Raw genomic sequence first — 17,976 nt, 5'->3', positions numbered from 1 at the left:
ACACTGACAGAAAAACATGAATATTAGGTAAAAATGGGCCAAAGAGTCAGGCTTGTTATTAAGTTTATTAGCCCTTTTATAACAATTTTTTTAAAAAAGTTTTTTAAAAAGAAGGCTAGCTATAGTGGAAGTTCTCAAGAAAGTTAGTTGAGGAAATGGCAGGAAAAGCAGGACATAATGCACAGAATTCCATAATTAGTCCTTAAATTACTGAGTAGACTCTGCTACTATCAGTGCCATCATCCCCAGGTAGGGAGGTGCAGAGGAACAAGCACTGGCTTTGGTGTTGGCAGAGATATCATCAAATCCAGGGTCAAATGTCTTCTGGCTGCATGACCTTGAACAAGTCACCCTACTTCTCTTAAGCTCAATCTGCTGTCCTGACATTGATAGATTTATATAACACCAAATTAAAAAAAGAAAAAAGATGTAAAAAAGCATAAGACTAATATGTAACAACCAATAAATAGAATAGAAAGTCTGATGACACCAAGTGTTGTGGTGATGGTGAAATGAGAACTCAGACGCTGCATGAGGGAGTGCAAACTGGATCAACCACTATAGGAAACAACTTGGCAATATCTGTTTAATCTAAAAGATGTACATATCCTAATATACAGTAATCCCACTCCCAGAATTCCACTCCCAGAACCCTAGAGAACTGTGTACAAGGAAACATGTATAAGAATGCTTATAGCAGCAATGTTTCATCAACAGGAAAATGGATAAAGAATAGTATATGCATTTTATAAATTTTTCAGATAGCAGCAAAAAATAAAAATAAAAAACTTATCAGAGGGGGCTCCCCTGGTGGCGCAGTGGTTAAGAATCCACCTGCCAATGCAGGGGACACGGGTTCGAGCCCTGGTCCGGGAAGATCCCACATGCCACGGAGCAACTAAGCCCGTGAGCCACCACTACTGAGCCTGCGCTACAGCCTGCGTGCCACAACTACTGAGCCCGCATGCCACAACTACTGAAGCCCACATGCCTGGAGCCTGTGCTCCGCAACGAGAAGACACCGCAGTGAGAAGCCTACACACCACAACGAAGAGTAGCCTCCACTCGACACAACTAAAGAAAGCCTGCGTGCAGCAACGAAGACCCAACGCAGCCATAAATTAATAAATTAATTAATTAATTAATATATTTAAAAAACTTATCAGAGGCACACTCTCTAATATGGATAATCCTTACAAATATACCACTGAATGAAAAAATACAAGTGGTAGAGATTACTCACAATAAAATACCATTTTTATACAACTAAAAAAACTATACAACATATTGCTTAGGAATAAATGCATGACAGCAATGTTTTATAAAAAAAAAGCATGGGAGTGACAATCACTAAACTTAAGATAGTGGTTATCTCTCGGGAGCAGGGAGAAAAATGCAATTGGAGAAGTGTACAACAGATGCTCAAACTGTATTAGTAAGGTTCTGTTTCTTTAAGTAGTGTGTAAAGAATGATCTGGCAAATGCTTTTATACTGATCTCTTTTATGACAAATAATAAATCTGTAAAAATGTTACAGAATTTAATATAATACTTGAAGTACAGCAGAAAATAGGCAATAAACAGTATCTACTTCTGTTACGATTTGAATTGTAGGAGGGATTCCTGGCTTCTGAGTACAGCACAGAAACCGTTCCACCAAAGCAGGGAAGAAAGCTCAGTAAATGGTCCAGATGACTTTCCTCTACCTAAGAATCCATATGTGGAGAACAATGTGAATATGGCTGGGATAACAAATACCAGTTCAGTCTCTAGACATATACTGTCCTAATTTAACACTAATTCAGCTGGGTCATTTATATCAAATTAAAATGCTGCTACAAAAATCTTGAATCCTACCTTTCTGGCTCCCTCACCGTAAGAGTGAGCTCCAGCAGAGGCTTGAGGATGTCAGGATTGCTGACCCACTGGGACCTTCCGCTCTGGGCCTGCCAGGAGACAGCACTGGCTTGGCAGTTGGGAGATTCAGGGTTTCCCATCCTGACTCCATCCTTGCCTAATTAAGCAACCTTGGAAAAGTCTACAAATATCTCCAAGGGGTCATTTATTTTATCTGTAAAATGGGGGTAATATGGGTACATGCCCAATTGTTAAAAGCAAGGGTCAATCCCTGACCCCTTCATTTACTAGCTGTGAGACAAGTTCCTTAACTTCTCTAAGCCCCAGTTTCCTTATTGGTAAATACGAATAATAAGAGAACCAGCCTCACAGGATTGCCATGAGGATTAAATGAATAATCTGTGTTAAGGCTCAGCATAGCATCTGTCAGACAATAATTACTTAATAGGAACTTGGGTTGCTGTGAAGTTTACGGGAAGTGATAACGGATATGAAGACGGTTTTGTAAATTGTAAGCTCAGTAAATTTTATTTTATATTTTCATTATAAGAACTATAAATTCTATTTTAAAAAAAGCTTACAAACTCAGTACTAATGTATATGAGTGCTGATTTTCAAGTAAATAGAATGTATTTTCCTGGAAAATTATAAAGCCAGCCAAATATTTCTTATACTCTGTGGGAAGGACTGAGTTTGAAGTTTTAGAAATGTGTTTTAGAAATCAAAGCTGGCTCCAACTGTATGTCTCATAAGGTTCTCAGGGAAAAGTCATTTGATAGTTATAACCATGAAACTCTTAATTGTTCTCTGAAAATCCGAGATTCTGAAGGTTAGGTTAATATATCTACAGTTAGTTACTTGGAATTATTATAACCTCTTTTTTCTTTTTAAGCTCTTTCTTCTTGCTATAGCAATCTTCTAAAAATCCTGGAAGAGACCAAAGCCTTTGGAGATACATAAATTTTCCTAAAAAATTAAGAAGGACAATTCTTCTGCAGCTGGGTAAGTACATGTAAGTACAAGATGTGAGTTACAAAAGAAAAGGGGACTTGAAGTGAAAGCCTCTTAAATGCCATAATAAAGCACCTGTACACTTGTTTTCAGTTTTCAGTCAATTTCTAGTTTTCCATAGACACATTTCCTAGCAAGGAAAAAAAAAAAAAAGATACTAACAAAAGCCAGGGGAAAATTTGGAGAATAATATATGACTAAGCGGGCTGAAACATATCAAATATGTTTATATCTATGAGTTTATCATGATACTAAAAAACACAAATTAGGGCTTCCCTGGTGGCGCAGTGGTTGAGAATCTGCCTGCCAATGCAGGGGACACGGGTTCGAGCCCTGGTCTGGGAAGATCCCACATTCCACGGAGCAACTGGGCCCGTGAGCCACAACTACTGAGCCTGCGTGTCTGGAGCCTGTGCTCCGCAACAAGAGAGGCCGCGATAGTGAGAGGCCCGCGCACCGCGATGAAGAGTAGCCCCCGCTTGCCGCAACTAGAGAAAGCCCTCGCACAGAAACGAAGACCGAACACAGCCAAAAATAAATAAATTAAAAACAAAAAACAAAAAACGTTTAAAAAAAAAAAAAAAAAAAAAAAAAAAAAAAACACAAATTAGTCATCATTCAAGGATGCTAGGGAACCAATTCAATATTTTGAAAACTGGTAAATAAAGGGAATGAATCAAACATTTGTCTTGCCTTTCCTATAATAATTGTACCACTGGGTAGGCAAAAGTAGAAAAAGAGATCTTCTGTTTATAGTAGTATTCAAGCAAATCAATATGAGAAAAAACAACAGAATTAGAATTAGAGAGATGACGCATTGAGGATGGCTGCAACATCATAAACAGAAAAGTAGACATTATACGCCCCTGATGAAAGAACACATCACCACCTATGAAGCCCTCCCACAAAAAAGACAAGAATGAATCTGACCAAGCCTCTATATCCAACTGCCAATTTGTGGAAATACAGAAGACAGAGGAATATGTTAAACTACACTGTTGGGAATGCAATCAGCAAAAGCTAGGCTATGAAAAGTTCTACACAATAAATATCCTGATTCTTCAATAAATAAATTCCAGGGGGTCAAAGGGAGGGAGCAGAGGAGAGAGATGAAGAATGAACCTATAGACTAAAAATTTAAAAGACACATTAATCACTAACAATTGACACTTAAGTAGATCTGTATTCAAATAAACCTTTAAAAATGATGACTTTTATGAGACAACTAGAAATTTGAACACTACCTGCATAGTTGATGATATTAATGATAATGGTACTTTTACCTTGTTTTTTAAAAGTCATTATCTTTAGAGACATATAATGAAATATATGTGAGTGAAATGATATGATGTCTCGGATCTTTTCAAAATAATACACGGGGGTGACTGGGAATGCAGATCAGACAGGACTGGCCAGGGGCAAAGTGATGTATACACAGGGTTCATTACAGTATTTTGTCTACTTTCGTACATTTTAAATTCTTCAGTTAAGAAGAGGAAGGGATGGAGGGAGGAAAGGGAGAAAAAAGTAAATGATTAACTTTTATTGGGGTCTAATTTTTTGTGTCATTATCATCATCCCAGGGTCAAGAGATGTTCAACTACCTTCTGGTTCATATTTCACAATATTTTTTTTGGTCCTAATCCATTTTCCTACTCCTTCCTACAAAAGCATCCTTTATTATGGCCAATAACAGCCAAGGGCTCACTCCTTGGTCTTTGCTTCTTGTCATGGTTTTGGGGGTCAACCTAACATTAGCACAAAGAACACAGGCTTAAGAGTTCAGACTGATTTGATACTGAATCCCATAACCTACACAGACACTTCTGCTACCACCCTCCCTTTCTCCCTCCTCCTTGTATTCCCCACAAGGCTATGAAACTTTGGTCTAATTATTCTGTCAGTATTAGTTTTGGCATCTGTCAAATGGGATGATGAAAATTTCAGTATTGTGGTTAAATTTAAGTGAAATCATATTAGGTAAAACACCTACCCAGTGTGTGGCACTTAATACTCATACAATAAATATTGTTCCTTTTCTTCTTGAGTGGCTCTTCCTCTACTTAAGAAAATCCTACCCAACCTTCAGGAAAATTCAATTTGCGTCTCCTCTGAGATCCTGGAGAATTTAATTCTAGGCAAACCTAAAGCAGGTAGAATAGTAGTTAAAAGCACCAGACCTGGCTCCAGCATTCAAAAAGCTGAGTGACCCTAAGCAATTTAATTACCTTCTCTGAAGTCTTAGTTCACTCATCTATAAGACAGAAATAATAAGAGCACGTACCTACTGTGGATATTGTGAGAACTGAGTTAAATAATCCAGGCAAAGTGCTTAGTACAGCACTCAGTAAAAATTAGCAAGGAGGAAAAAAGAGAGAAGAGATTATGTTCCTGGAAAATCAAATCTGAGATTATACTCCAGTGAAATCCTGGGTTTGACTTGCTCTCCAACTAAACCAGAAACATCTTGAGTGCAAAGACACTGATTATACTTCTTTGCATTTTCTAATGCACTTTACATGTAGAGGACCTTTAAAAAATTACTTGTCAACTGAGAGAGAAAGAGAGATAATCTGAGCGCACTTATAACACCCTATTCAGATTCTTATGATCCTGTGGTACGTGCTACAAAACATAATTGCCGCATAACAATTAAGAAAGAAAAACATCACCCATATCTAAATACAGCTCCACCCTCTATTTCCAGGCACTCTCCCACTTTGCCTTTCATTCTATCAAGGAGTGCCTGTTTTGTTTCCCTCACCCACATCCTGACTTCCTTCTTTTATTTCCTTCTCAGCTGACTAAACCCAGTTGCTCCCACAGTGTCTGTGGGGTTATGATTAGAGAAACAGATCACTAAAGAATAACCAGAACTAAGTTTTCCCTTTCCTGTTCCAAACTACTTTTAAAAATTCAAGTGCTTCTGCTTTTATTCCATGGAGACGCAGAGAAAAAAATTTTTAAAGGCAACAGGGCAGAGAAAAGACATATAATTTATCAGGAACTATGGAACTAAAACTAAAGGCATATGTGAGTGATAAATGAAGGGGCAAAGGGAATGTGGTCACCAACCACTGGTTCAGCCTAAAAAGAGAACAGGAGAACAACACTTCTCTAGTAACACTGCCCAACAGTCAGTTCATCAAACCCACTGACTCTTCAAGCAGCCCTGGCTGCCCCTCACGACTTCATGGCAAAGACCTTTTCAAAGTTTTGCTGTCTTTCGCAGCTACTGATCCTCTATGACATTGTTATTATGGAGGCTACTATCATTTACTGAGCACCTTTATGGCCAGACTTTTGGCTAACCACTTCACATGCACAACCTCTTCTTTTAAAATTTATTTTATTTATTTATTTTTGGCTGCATTGGGTCTTCGTTGCTGTGTGTGGGCTTTTCTCTATTTGTGGCGAGCGGGGGTAACTCTTCGTTGTGGTGTGCGGGCTTCTCATTGCAGTGGCTTCTCTTGTTGTGGAGCATGGGCTCTAGGCGCGCAGGCTTCAGCTGTTGTGGCACGTGGGCTCAGCAGCTGTGGCTCACGGGCTATAGAGTGCAGGCTCAGTAGTTGTGGCACATGGGCTTAGTTGCTCCACGGCATGTGGGATGCTCCTGGATGAGGGCTCAAACCTGTGTCCCCTGCATTGGCAGGCGAATTCTTAACCACTGCACCACCAGGGAAGCCCTACTCAGGCATTCTTTTATATCCATTATATATTTCTTGCTCTTCTGTTAGAGCTATTTCTAAATACCTTATAGCTATTTTTATATTGTAAATGAAATAATTTTTCCTGTAGCATTTTTCTAATTGATTACTATTGATACAAAAATGCAATGTTAGTGTTTCTTTTCTTTTGGCAACACTGGTGAATAATCTTATTTTTAATGACTGATCTGAAGAGTTCTTGAATTTTTTATGTAATCACATCATATGGAAATAAGGAAAGTTTCCTTTTGCTTCCTTTCAACCTCTTACTTATCACGTTTTTTTCCCTTAACTTCCTGCAATGACTAGTACCTACGGCACAACTGAACAAAAAAGTGATTAGAGGGTATTCTTGTTTTGTTTTTGTCTTTCAACAGAAATCCCTTTGAAACTTCAGAATTAATCATGATGTCTGGCATAGGTTATCAACTCAAGAGTTTTTTGTTGTTTTGTTCATGAATGAGTGCTTTTTTGTTGTTTTGTTCATGAAGGAGTTTTATCAAATGCTTTTCCTGGGTCTACTGAAATGACTGCCTTTCACTCTGAATTACTTAAACTGTAGGTTGGGACCCACTCGATTGTGATGAAATAAATTTAATGTATTGGCAGACCAGAATTTTTTTTAAAAGAAACAGAATATAACAGAGGGTACCAGACTACATCTGAAAATATAAGAAAGATATTGTTTGGTAAAACTTTTGTTTCAGTTGCTCACACAAACACGCATACATGTGCTCTGAGTAAAATATGCTTCTTACTGTGGGTTGTATAAAGAAAAAGTACCGTTAAGGACAAACATTTTATTATAAGGTTTTCTTAAAAATATAGAACACAATGCTTGGTTTTTGTTCATTTAAAAATACCCAGCTTTTCCTGATATTAAATAATAATAATATTATTAAAATAATATTTTAATATTTTAAATATTAATGTTAAAACAATAAATCATAATCCCTTGATGGACAAAATGGCCCACACTCACAGAAACATCTGAAGTTACTAAAAAATAACAGAAGTAAATTAAGTATGAATTTCTGACAAGGATTCTTCTGCAAGAATAACTTTTGCAAAATTTTATACGTGTGTAATTTCTCAGGTAAGGGTAAACAGCTTTCATCATACTTTCAAACTTGCCTGTGACCTTAACAATCGACAGAACCTCTACTCCAAAAAGTTCAATGTTAGTTTATATTTCTAAAATCAGTAGGTAACTTGGTATTTGCATTACTTATATCACATTTTCTGTACTTTTGTACTGAGTCTGGCTAACTCACCTTTTAGCTGTTTATATTACCTCATATTTTGCTAACTGCCCAGCCTTGTCAGTGGTTAAAAAACAAATATGCTCTTAAACTCCACCTCCACGTAACTGACCATTCAATGTTTTTCTTTGCCCATAACTCCTGAAACCTTCTTCTAGGACATTTTAAGATTGTTTCTTGTTTGTGACCAGAGGTAATACTGCTCACCTTACTCACTGGATTTATTTCTGGAAGATCTGTGGCTGCTTCCTGATTATGCTGATTGTGATTTATCACCAGTGAGACTATTTAAAAGAAGGCAACTCCCAAAGAGGAGCTCTAACATGTTCTGCACAATAGCAGCATTGTTGGTGGAGGTATCTAACCTGCCAAAGGGACTATTTAAAGGACAACACTCATTTGGATGTAGTGATTTTGAAATTTGGTTTTTAAAACTCAGTCCCTCTTGATATACCATGTATGCTGATGTTCTCTACGAAAGCCACTTTTCAGATAATCATTACATAGACATTTTAGAGACCACAATATTCACCTTAGCAATGATGCTGTCACAGGGTGCCAAATATTATAAGTCTAAAGAATACAGTATCATTGCTTCTAATTACAATTTTTAAAAATTCCTATTTCTATAAAGCTATGCTAATTCCCTGGCTGCTGCTAGATATATTAGAATGGTATCCAAACTGAAAGAAAGCTGTCTTTATAGTCTTTTTTTAAAGTCCCCCAAATTAACTTATGTAATAAGCATAAACTTTAAGTACACTAAACAATCTATTATTTTTATGCTATTTCATAATCCCCAAAGCAGTATTTTAAAATCACAGCAACCTTTAACAATGATTACATCTGGTGAAGTGGTAATGGCAAGAGTAGATGAAGAAAAGGGCAACTTTTTGTTTTTGCTTTTTAAAAAAAATACTTTTGTATCATTTAAATATTTAAATTAAATGTACTTTTTTTTTTTTTTAAATTATTTATTTATTTATTTAATTTATTTATGGCTGTGTTGGGTCTTCGTTTCTGCGCGAGGGCCTTCTCCAGTTGCGGCAAGTGGGGGCCACTCTTCATCGCAGCGCGCGGGCCTCTCACTATGGCAGCCTCTCTTGTTGCGGAGCACAGGCTCCAGACGCGCAGGCTCAGCAATTGTGGCTCACGGGCCCAGTTGCTCCGCGGCATGTGGGATCTTCCCGGACCGGGCCTTGAACCCGTATGCTCTGCATTGGCAGGCAGACTCTCAACCACTGCGCCACCAGGGAAGCCCTAAATGTACTTTTTAATGAAAAACTGAATAAAGAAAAAGGGTACAATCGTAAAATCAAGAATCTCTACATTTATTTTATTCTACTCCCTGTTATCCCCACCTCTAATCTCCTACCAGCATGTTGTAGCACTTTGAGAGCAGGGACCTTGTGTGTCTTCTATAGTCATGCCCGGAGCAGATGCTATGCATCTACCTGTAGATAGTAGAGGTGGAGGTGATGGGAGCAGGGGGGTTCAACAAGCCTTGAAGTGAGCATTCTATTTATTCAGAATAAAGAGATCTATTATCTCCTCCCTTTGAAATGCTGGTTAATATCTACTCACAGGGACTTCCCTGGTGGTCCAGTGGCTAAGACTCCAAGCTCCCAATGCAGGGGGTCCAGGTTCAATCCCTGGTCAGTGAACTAGATCCCACATGCCACAACTAAGAGTTTGCATGCTGCAACTAAAAGATCCTGCATGCCACAACTAAAGATCCCACATGCCACAACTAAAAGATCCCACATGCTACAACTAAGACCCGATGCAGCCAAATAAATAAATAAATATTTTTAAAAAATATTTATTCACAACTCTAACTGCTCTGTTCCTTAAACAGTCAGACCCCTATTTGTATGGGATGGCCAGAGTAACCTCTAGAGGGCTAAATAACTGCTTAGGTCACTGTTACTACAATTTTGAGAATATCATTCCACGTATTATGTACAAAGTCCAATGCCAGAATCACTCTGTTGTACACCTGAAAATTACACAATATTGTTCATCAACTACACCTCAATTAAAAAAAATATCCAATGCCAAGGGCCCAACTCCTGTTGACATCCTTCTTTTTGAACTACTAGCCAAAATGTTACTCATCTGTTAAAGGGATTATTGCCACTTTATTCTTACTATTTCTAAAATCTAAATTCAATTCTATCACCTTGTTATCCAACAAACTTGCTTCATATTTGGTCACTCTTCTTCTCAATAAACTATCACCTTCTCCATGAAGCTCACATACCTAAGCTTTAACCTCTTTTTAGGTCACGAATCACAAATATAGGTGTCTACATAGGGACCTGCCAGATAACATATGTGTAGGGGCATGGTTTAAGAAATACCAAGGAGTAACAATGATATAACAACCATTTATCAGCTCCAGACTCTGAGTTTATGAACAACAGGGTAGGTAGGAACAAGGAGTTCTGCAATCTTCTATCCTGAACTGTAAAATACAATATTGGGCAAAGGGGCCATGGTTTAAATGAGGTCAAGGAGAACAGATGCATTAGAGCCGCAGCTGACAAACCTGTTCCAAATTTGCTGAAGGGGTGTTTGGGATTCCCTGTAGCTTTTTCCAACTGAAAGAGTCTCCAAGCATCATTCATCACATTCTTCTCATGTTCTGAATCAACTGCATTTACCTCTCTGTCTTTGCAACTCTCATCAAACAAGGGGCACAGGAAAAACTGTGCAAACCTAAGGGTATGAAACATAATTAACAATTTGAAAGCTGTTATTTTAAGTGGCCTTTTAAAAATATGTTTAAAAAAATATGTTTGAAACTTAGATAGGAAATAAGAATTCTACAGAATAAGAAAAAACTACCATTGCTACTAAGAAAAAAGGAACATAAGTTCTAAGTAACAGAAGAAAAATATAATATCATACATATGTAAATTCAGAGAACTCTGCCCCAGATATGCTAAATAATTAGTGAAAATATAAAAAGATTAACAACTCTGATTCTGACCATTCCCATGTGTTGTTACCACACCACCAATCAATTCTCCGACACCAGCTGGGTGGCCTAAAGTTCAACTCAATACTGATATCATCAGATCTCACAGGTCCTACAAGACTGCCCCCAACTTCAAACACCAATTGCAAGTCCAGGTTGTCACCTGGGCTTCTGACCAACTGGCTGTAGATCAGAGGTTCCCACGACCTCCTCCTCGGGTTCGATTAATTTCCTAGATCAGCTTACAGGACTCAGAGAAATGTTTTACTTACTAAATTATTGGATTTATTATAGGCTATGGATATGATTTATATATTTATCTAAATATTATATATTTATATTATAGGGTATGGATAAGGATATGATTCAGGAGCAGCCAGATGAAAGAGATGCATAAGGCAAGGTATGTGGGAAGGGTATGGAGCTTCCATGCCTCTAGGCAGGCCACCCTCCCCAAATCTCCATGTGTTCACCAACCTGTAAGTTCTCCAAACTTCGTCAGGATTGGGTGAATCACTAACCACTGGTGACTGAAGTCAATCTCCAGCCCCTGGACTGAAAGTTCCAACCCTTAATCACAGGGCTGGCTCCCCAGGCAACCAGCCCCCAAACTCAGATTATCAAGGGACGTCCCCAACGTCACTGCATTAAAATAACAAAAAGCAACCTTTGGCTCTCATCACTTAGGAAATTCCAAGGGTTTTAGGAGCTATGGGCCAGGACCAGGGACAAAGACCAAATATATATTTCTTATTATAAACCACAATACAACAACAACAAAAAGTCAGGGCAGACTTATGAGACAGCAGCAATGTACTTAAGATTTACAATTCGGCATGTCTATGAAAATCCCTGTTGTATATGGCTAATTCTCCAAGAAAGGAAAAGGCAGGTGATGGTTCTTAGGCAATAAATCTTACATTTACAGTTTTAAGTGCAATTTCACTAAGACTCAGGCAGTTTAGGACAAACTAAGTGACCTGTTTTTAAAAGGCTCTATCTGAATATTTTTCCTTCTTATAAAGAAAAGGAAACAAACTTTAATTAGTGGAAAAAATAATGGAGTGAAAAACCTATGACACAGTAGTTTGACTAAGACATAATTATGGGCTTTTATGAAATATTAAGAGAATTTTAAAAATTTAATAAGCAGTGGTTCAACAAATAACATGGCATGTAACTTTAATATAAGTAACCAATATGCTTTTCTTGAGGCTATTCTTTAATAGTAGTACCAAAGCTGAACTAAGATTCCTTTAGTTAATAAATTAACTCTCCTATATCAGGTTGCAATTTAAATCATGATTTCATATAGTAATAAGTCTTCTTAAGAAACTTTAGACCCCATCTTATAAAAAACAATGTCCAGAATTCAGATGAAGCCAAGAGAAGAGGCTCTGTCTGAATGCGACTACTATTCAGTGGGCCTAAGAGACTCCTGGGTTTATAAACATCTCAGCAACTGCACCTCAGTCCAGCTGTCAAAAGACTGTTATCATTACTTGATATTATTTTAAGCACATAGTGAATACAATCCTGTGCTAAGTACTTTACGCGTACCAATCCAAAGGGAAACTCCATCTATCTGGAGCCTATATTCAAAGATATATGGAAACATAATTCTAGACATATAACCACTTTTATCTACCTCAATTCAGGCTGGGAAAAGTGCCTAATAGCTACATACCATAGCTGGACAAGTTCACATAAAGGGTCATGATTCTGACACAGTATAATCAATATTTTTGAAAGATGCTCTGTATAAGTGGTTTTTTTACTCTGATCCAAGTAACAGACATCCGCCATCAAACAGAGATCTATTATATGAACATCTGCTGAGGCATTTGTAAAGCAGGAAATTAAATTCAGTGTATGGTCCCAGGGAACTCATTAATGGAAGTCTTCCGGGAATACATATAAAAGATGATTACACCTCCAAGCTGCTGCCTGAAGACTGAAACATAAGCTAGAATAAATAAGAAACAGGCTACTCCGACCCAGTCCTGTATCCTGAACCCATGGCCTTGTTCTGTTAATGTTCTTTGTGCTACAGAATAAATTCAAACTATTAGGTTTGAAAAAAAAATGACTATTAATATAAGTAAGCAATTAAAGCTGAGAATTACTAAAACTGTGAAATCAAACTTCATTATCGACCCATCAAAAGGCTGCAGAATTACACCTTCTTGGTAACACAGAAAACTGTAAAAATTCACCACGGGAAAAATTACACTTTGAACAATGAATCAAATCACTGATATGATAAAAAATTATATATTGTTAGCTGTATAGAAAATTGACCAAGAAATTAAAATAGCCTAATGGAGTTTGCTCCAGAAAATACTTTCACAAAATGTCCCCAGGGTTGAAACAGCAGGTCAAAACATTCTGTATTCACTAAGTATCCTTGAGGACTGAGGAACTAAAGGAGAACAGACTATTTAAGTTCTAGCATTCTGGAACAGGAGTATGGTTGAAAGGAGATCCATGACACTATTACAGTTTATTCTTCATCACATGCTTCATATGTAATACCAGTTACAATGGGAAGGCCTGGTGAGAATTTTATAAGTCAATAAAATATTCTGTAGGCTTAAAGGCTGGTTTAAAGTCATGCCATTATTTTTCCTCTACCACAAAGTAAATATATGACATCATTCATTATTTTCTTTTTTATAAAATCCAGAGGGGGAAAATACTGGTTAAAATATCTTTTGTTAAGCTATAAAGCTGTGAAGACATATTTGTAAAAATATTAATTATTATTATTAACATGATAAGTGAACAAAGGTGGATAAATTCATAGGGTATTTTCAGCATTACCTGTCTAGGGCACCTTCTAGGTGTTCATGAGAAACATCAAAATAGTAATTGGTATGCTCTCCACTAGTAAAGGCATTTGAACTTCCTGCATGCTCACTGAGAAACTGGCTGTATTCATTTTCTTTAGGGTATTTCTTTGTTCCTAAAAATAGCATATGTTCACAAAAATGACTTAAGCCAGCAATATTTGCAGGATCTGACAAGGAACCTGAAAGAGAAGAGAAAATATACATATATAATAAATCATTTTTTTAAATGTTGAAAGCTGTGGAGTACAGATGAATCACAGATGATTTGGAACTTCTGTTAGCATGATAACTCCAACCACAGTCAGAGAAAGTTAAGCATAGGCTACTCTAAATGGTGCAGTTTAGATTCAAGCCCCAGCTTTTGACATCAGTTAGTTGGTGGCCTTGGGCAGATACTTATCTCCTCTGGACATTAGTTTCCTCACATATCACACTAAGAGGAAGAGTTGAATTCACTGTTTTATAAGAGCTAGAAACTTTCTAGCTCTTATATTTTATTGCAGGAGACAATATAGCATAGTGCTATGAGCATAAGTTTGGGGGTTAGCAGCTCTACTAGCTGTAAAACTTTGAGCAAAATATTTTGCTTCAGTCACTTTTTTTTAAAACATTTTATTTATTTATTTATTTTTGGCTGCACTGGGTCTTCGTTGCTGCGCCCAGGCTTTCTCTAGTTGCGGTGAGTGGGGGCTACTCTTTGTTGTGGTGCATGGGCTTCTCATTGCGGTGGCTTCTCTTGTTGCAGAGCACGGGCTCTAGGCACCCGGGCTTCAGTAGTTGTGGCACACGGGCTCAGTAGTTGTGGCTCGTGGGCTCTACAGTGCAGGCTCAGTAGCTGTGGCGCAAGGTCTTTGCTGCTCCGCGTCATGTGGGATCTTCCCGGACCAGGTCTTAAACCCATGTCCTCTGCATTGGCAGGCATATTCTTAACCACTGCACCAACAGGGAAGCCCTCAGTCACTTTTTGTATACATACTTTACTTAGAAAGTTGTGCAATACAAATTAGATGATAATTTGCAAAGCACACTGAGCTGTGCTTGGCAATAATTATTTGTTCAACTTATGATGGTTATTATCTTATTTTCCCAATTCTAAAATGCCATTGAGTTAAATAAAAGCTTTTCAGAGAGGAAAAAAAGAAACTAAATGTACATATAAATAAGAAATAACTTGATTAAAGTAGCATTAAAAGTGGAAGAAATGTGCACACAAGAATTTAGGAAATATGGTATTCCCTAGTATATCAAAAGTTTATAAAAGTAAAGGCATTAGAACTGTTACTGTCTTAAAGGATGGGAATGAATTTCCTTGTTTCTAGGTCACCTTAGCTGGGAACCTAACAAGATACTTTTGGTAAATGTAAGGTGATTTAACTTAGACAACTGTAGATTACCTATAGCTGTACAGGGCTACTATACAAAGTAAGGTACATCGAACTGGTAACTACCAGGTCTCCATTCGCACAAATATGGAGAGTTCTAATAATTGTCAACATTAGGTCAATGAAACTGAACAAAGCTTAATTCATAATTTTAAACTGTACCTATGTGTACATCAAGTGCTGCTGATGATTTATCTGTTGTGGGATCACTGATGAGAAGTACTTTGATCCCATTGGCCAGCTCTAGTCCACGGTATTCTCGCTTGTCTTCAGGAGATTTGATGATATGATTTCCTATTCTCTTGATAGCTGGATTATTCATTTTGCTGTAAGTCTTTTTTTGGAAACTGAAAAGAAAAAAATTATTAATTGTTGGATTGTGCTTTTTTCTTTTAATGAACAAAGAGTAACAAGCAAACCCATATAATATATCATCAGATTAAAAAATGTGTACAATGAAGTACAACTAACATACAATATTAGTTTCAGGTGTGCAACATAGTGATTCATCACAAACTGATCACCACAATAAGTCTAGTAACCATCTGTCACCATACAAAGTTCTTAAAATATTATTGACTATATTCCCTACATCCCCATTGACTTATTTATTTTATAACTGGAAATTTATACCTCTTAATCACCTTCACCTATTTTGCCCAAATCCCCCTCCATCCTCCCCTCTAGCAACCAAGAATTTTTCCTCTGTATCTATGAGTCTGTTTCTGTTTTGTTTGTTCACTTATTTTGTTTTTTAGATTCCACATATAAGTGAAATCATACGGTATTTGTCTTTCTCTGTCTGACTTATTTCACTTAGCATAATACCCCTCTAGGTCCATCCGTGCTGTTGCAAATGGCAAGATTTCATTATTTTCATGGCTGAGTAATATTCTTGTGTGTGTATATGTGTGTGTGTGTGTGTGTGTGTGTGTGTGTGAGGTATGGTACACAGACACACACACACTGGAATATTACTCAGCCATGAGAAATAATGAAATTTTGCTATTTGCCATTTATCCATATCTTGGCTACTATAAGTAATGCTGCAATGAACATAGGTCTGCCTATATTTTTCAAATTAGTGTTCTCATACTTTCTGGATAAACACCCAGAAGTGGAATTGCTGGATTGTATGGTAGTTCTATTTTTAATTTTTTGAGAAAACTTCATACAATTGGGGCATTGCATGAAGTCCACCAATAGTGCGCAAGGGTTCCCTTTTCTCCATGTCCTTGCCAACACTTAATTTGTTGTCTTTTTTTTTTTTCTTCACATTTCTTTGTACCTGTCTTGTGATGATTGGCAATTGGCACTTCTTGCTTACATTGATTTGTTAATATTTCTGATTTCACGGCTTCACATCTCAATATTCAATTATAAATTCATATTCCAAAAGTTACACTAAGAAAAGATTCAGAAGGATCCAAATATAAAACGAATAATTCAAGCTTTCAGTACAGAAAAAATCATGTTCAAGTTTTTTTTTTTTTTTTTTAATTTAAAGTAACAATGGTTCTTAATTGTTGTCTTTTTGATGACAGCCATTCTGACAGGTGTGAGGTGGTTTTGATTTGCATTTCCCTGATGTAGTGATGTTGAGCATCTGTTCATGTGTCTGCTGGCCACGTGTATGTCTTCCATGGATAAATGTATATTCAGTTTTTAAATGCCCATTTTTTAAATCAGATATTTTTGATATTGAGTTGTGTGAGTTCTCTATATATTTTGGATATTAACCCTTTATCAAATATGTCATTTGCAAATATCTTCTACCATTCAGTAGATTGTCTTTTCATTTTGTTGATGGTTTCCTTAGCTGTGCAACAGCTTTTTAGTTCGATGTAGTCCCATTTGTTTATTTTTGCCTGAGGAGATACATCCAAAAAAATATTGCTAAGAACGATGTCAAAGAGCATACTGCCTATGTTTTCTTCCAGGAGTTTTATGGTTTCAGGCCTTACATTTAAGTCTTTAATCCATTTTGAGTTTATTTTTGTATATGGGATAGGAAAGTGATTCAGTTTTCCCAGCATCACTTGCTGATGAGAATGTCTTTTCCCCAATGTATGGTCTTGGCTCCTGTGTTGTAAATTAACTGACCCACATGTGAGTGGGTTTATTTCTAGGCTCTCTATTCTGTCCAATTGATCTATGCATCTGTTTTTGTGCCATATAGTTTTGATTATTATAGCTTTCTAGCATAGTTTGAAATCAGGAAGCATGATAGCTCCAACTTTGTTTTTCTTTCTTAAGACTACTTTGGTTATTAAGGGCCTTTTGCAGTTCCATATGAATTTTAGGATTATCTGTCCCGTTCTCTGAAAAATGCCGTTAGTATTTTCATAGGGATTGCACCGAATCTGTAGATTGTTTTGGGTAATGTGTACATTTTACCAATATTAATTCTCCTATCCATGAGCATAATATAATCTTTCCATTTATTTGTGTCATCTTCAATTTCTTTCATCAACGTCTTATAGTTTTCAGAGTTCAGGTCTTCCACCTCCTTGATTAAATTTATTCCTAGGTATTTTATTCTCTTTGATGCAAATGTAAATGGGATTATTTCCTTCATTTCTCCTTCTGAAAGTTTGTTATTACTATACAGAAACACAACAGATTTCTGTATACTGATTTTGAATCCCGCAGATTCACTGAATTCATTTATTAGTTCTAACAGTCATTTTGGTGGAGTCTTTAAGGTTTTCTATATACAGTAGCATGTCATCTGAAAATAGTAATCCATTACTATGTTGAATAAAAGTGGTGAGAGTGGGCATTCCTGTCCTGTTCCTGATCTTAGAGGAATAGTGTTCAGCTTTTCACCATTGAGTATTATGTTAGTTGTGGGTCTGTCATATATGGCCTTTATTATGTTGAGGTTGTATTCCCTCTATACTCACTTTGTTGACAGTTTTT

At 36.9% G+C, this 17,976-nt stretch overlaps 1 protein-coding gene across 2 annotated transcripts in view; it reads right to left on the bottom strand.

The window, feature by feature from the left end:
• IDE (insulin degrading enzyme) overlaps positions 1 to 17,976 on the bottom strand; it is a 111,504-nt gene that overhangs the window by 52,921 nt on the left and 40,607 nt on the right. For both annotated transcript variants that reach the window (XM_059899491.1, XM_059899490.1), the window contains exons 2-4: positions 15,217 to 15,401; positions 13,644 to 13,851; positions 10,389 to 10,558 (exon numbers count right to left, since the gene is read on the bottom strand). In XM_059899491.1, the coding sequence (XP_059755474.1) occupies positions 10,389 to 10,558; positions 13,644 to 13,851; positions 15,217 to 15,401 (563 nt within the window). The remainder of the gene's footprint in view (positions 1 to 10,388; positions 10,559 to 13,643; positions 13,852 to 15,216; positions 15,402 to 17,976) is intronic.

The sequence above is a fragment of the Balaenoptera ricei genome, chromosome 16, assembly GCF_028023285.1.
Source record: "Balaenoptera ricei isolate mBalRic1 chromosome 16, mBalRic1.hap2, whole genome shotgun sequence".
NCBI lineage: Eukaryota > Metazoa > Chordata > Mammalia > Artiodactyla > Balaenopteridae > Balaenoptera > Balaenoptera ricei.
The sequence above is the reverse complement of the archived record's forward strand: the minus strand, read 5'-3'. Positions and strand labels throughout refer to the sequence as shown.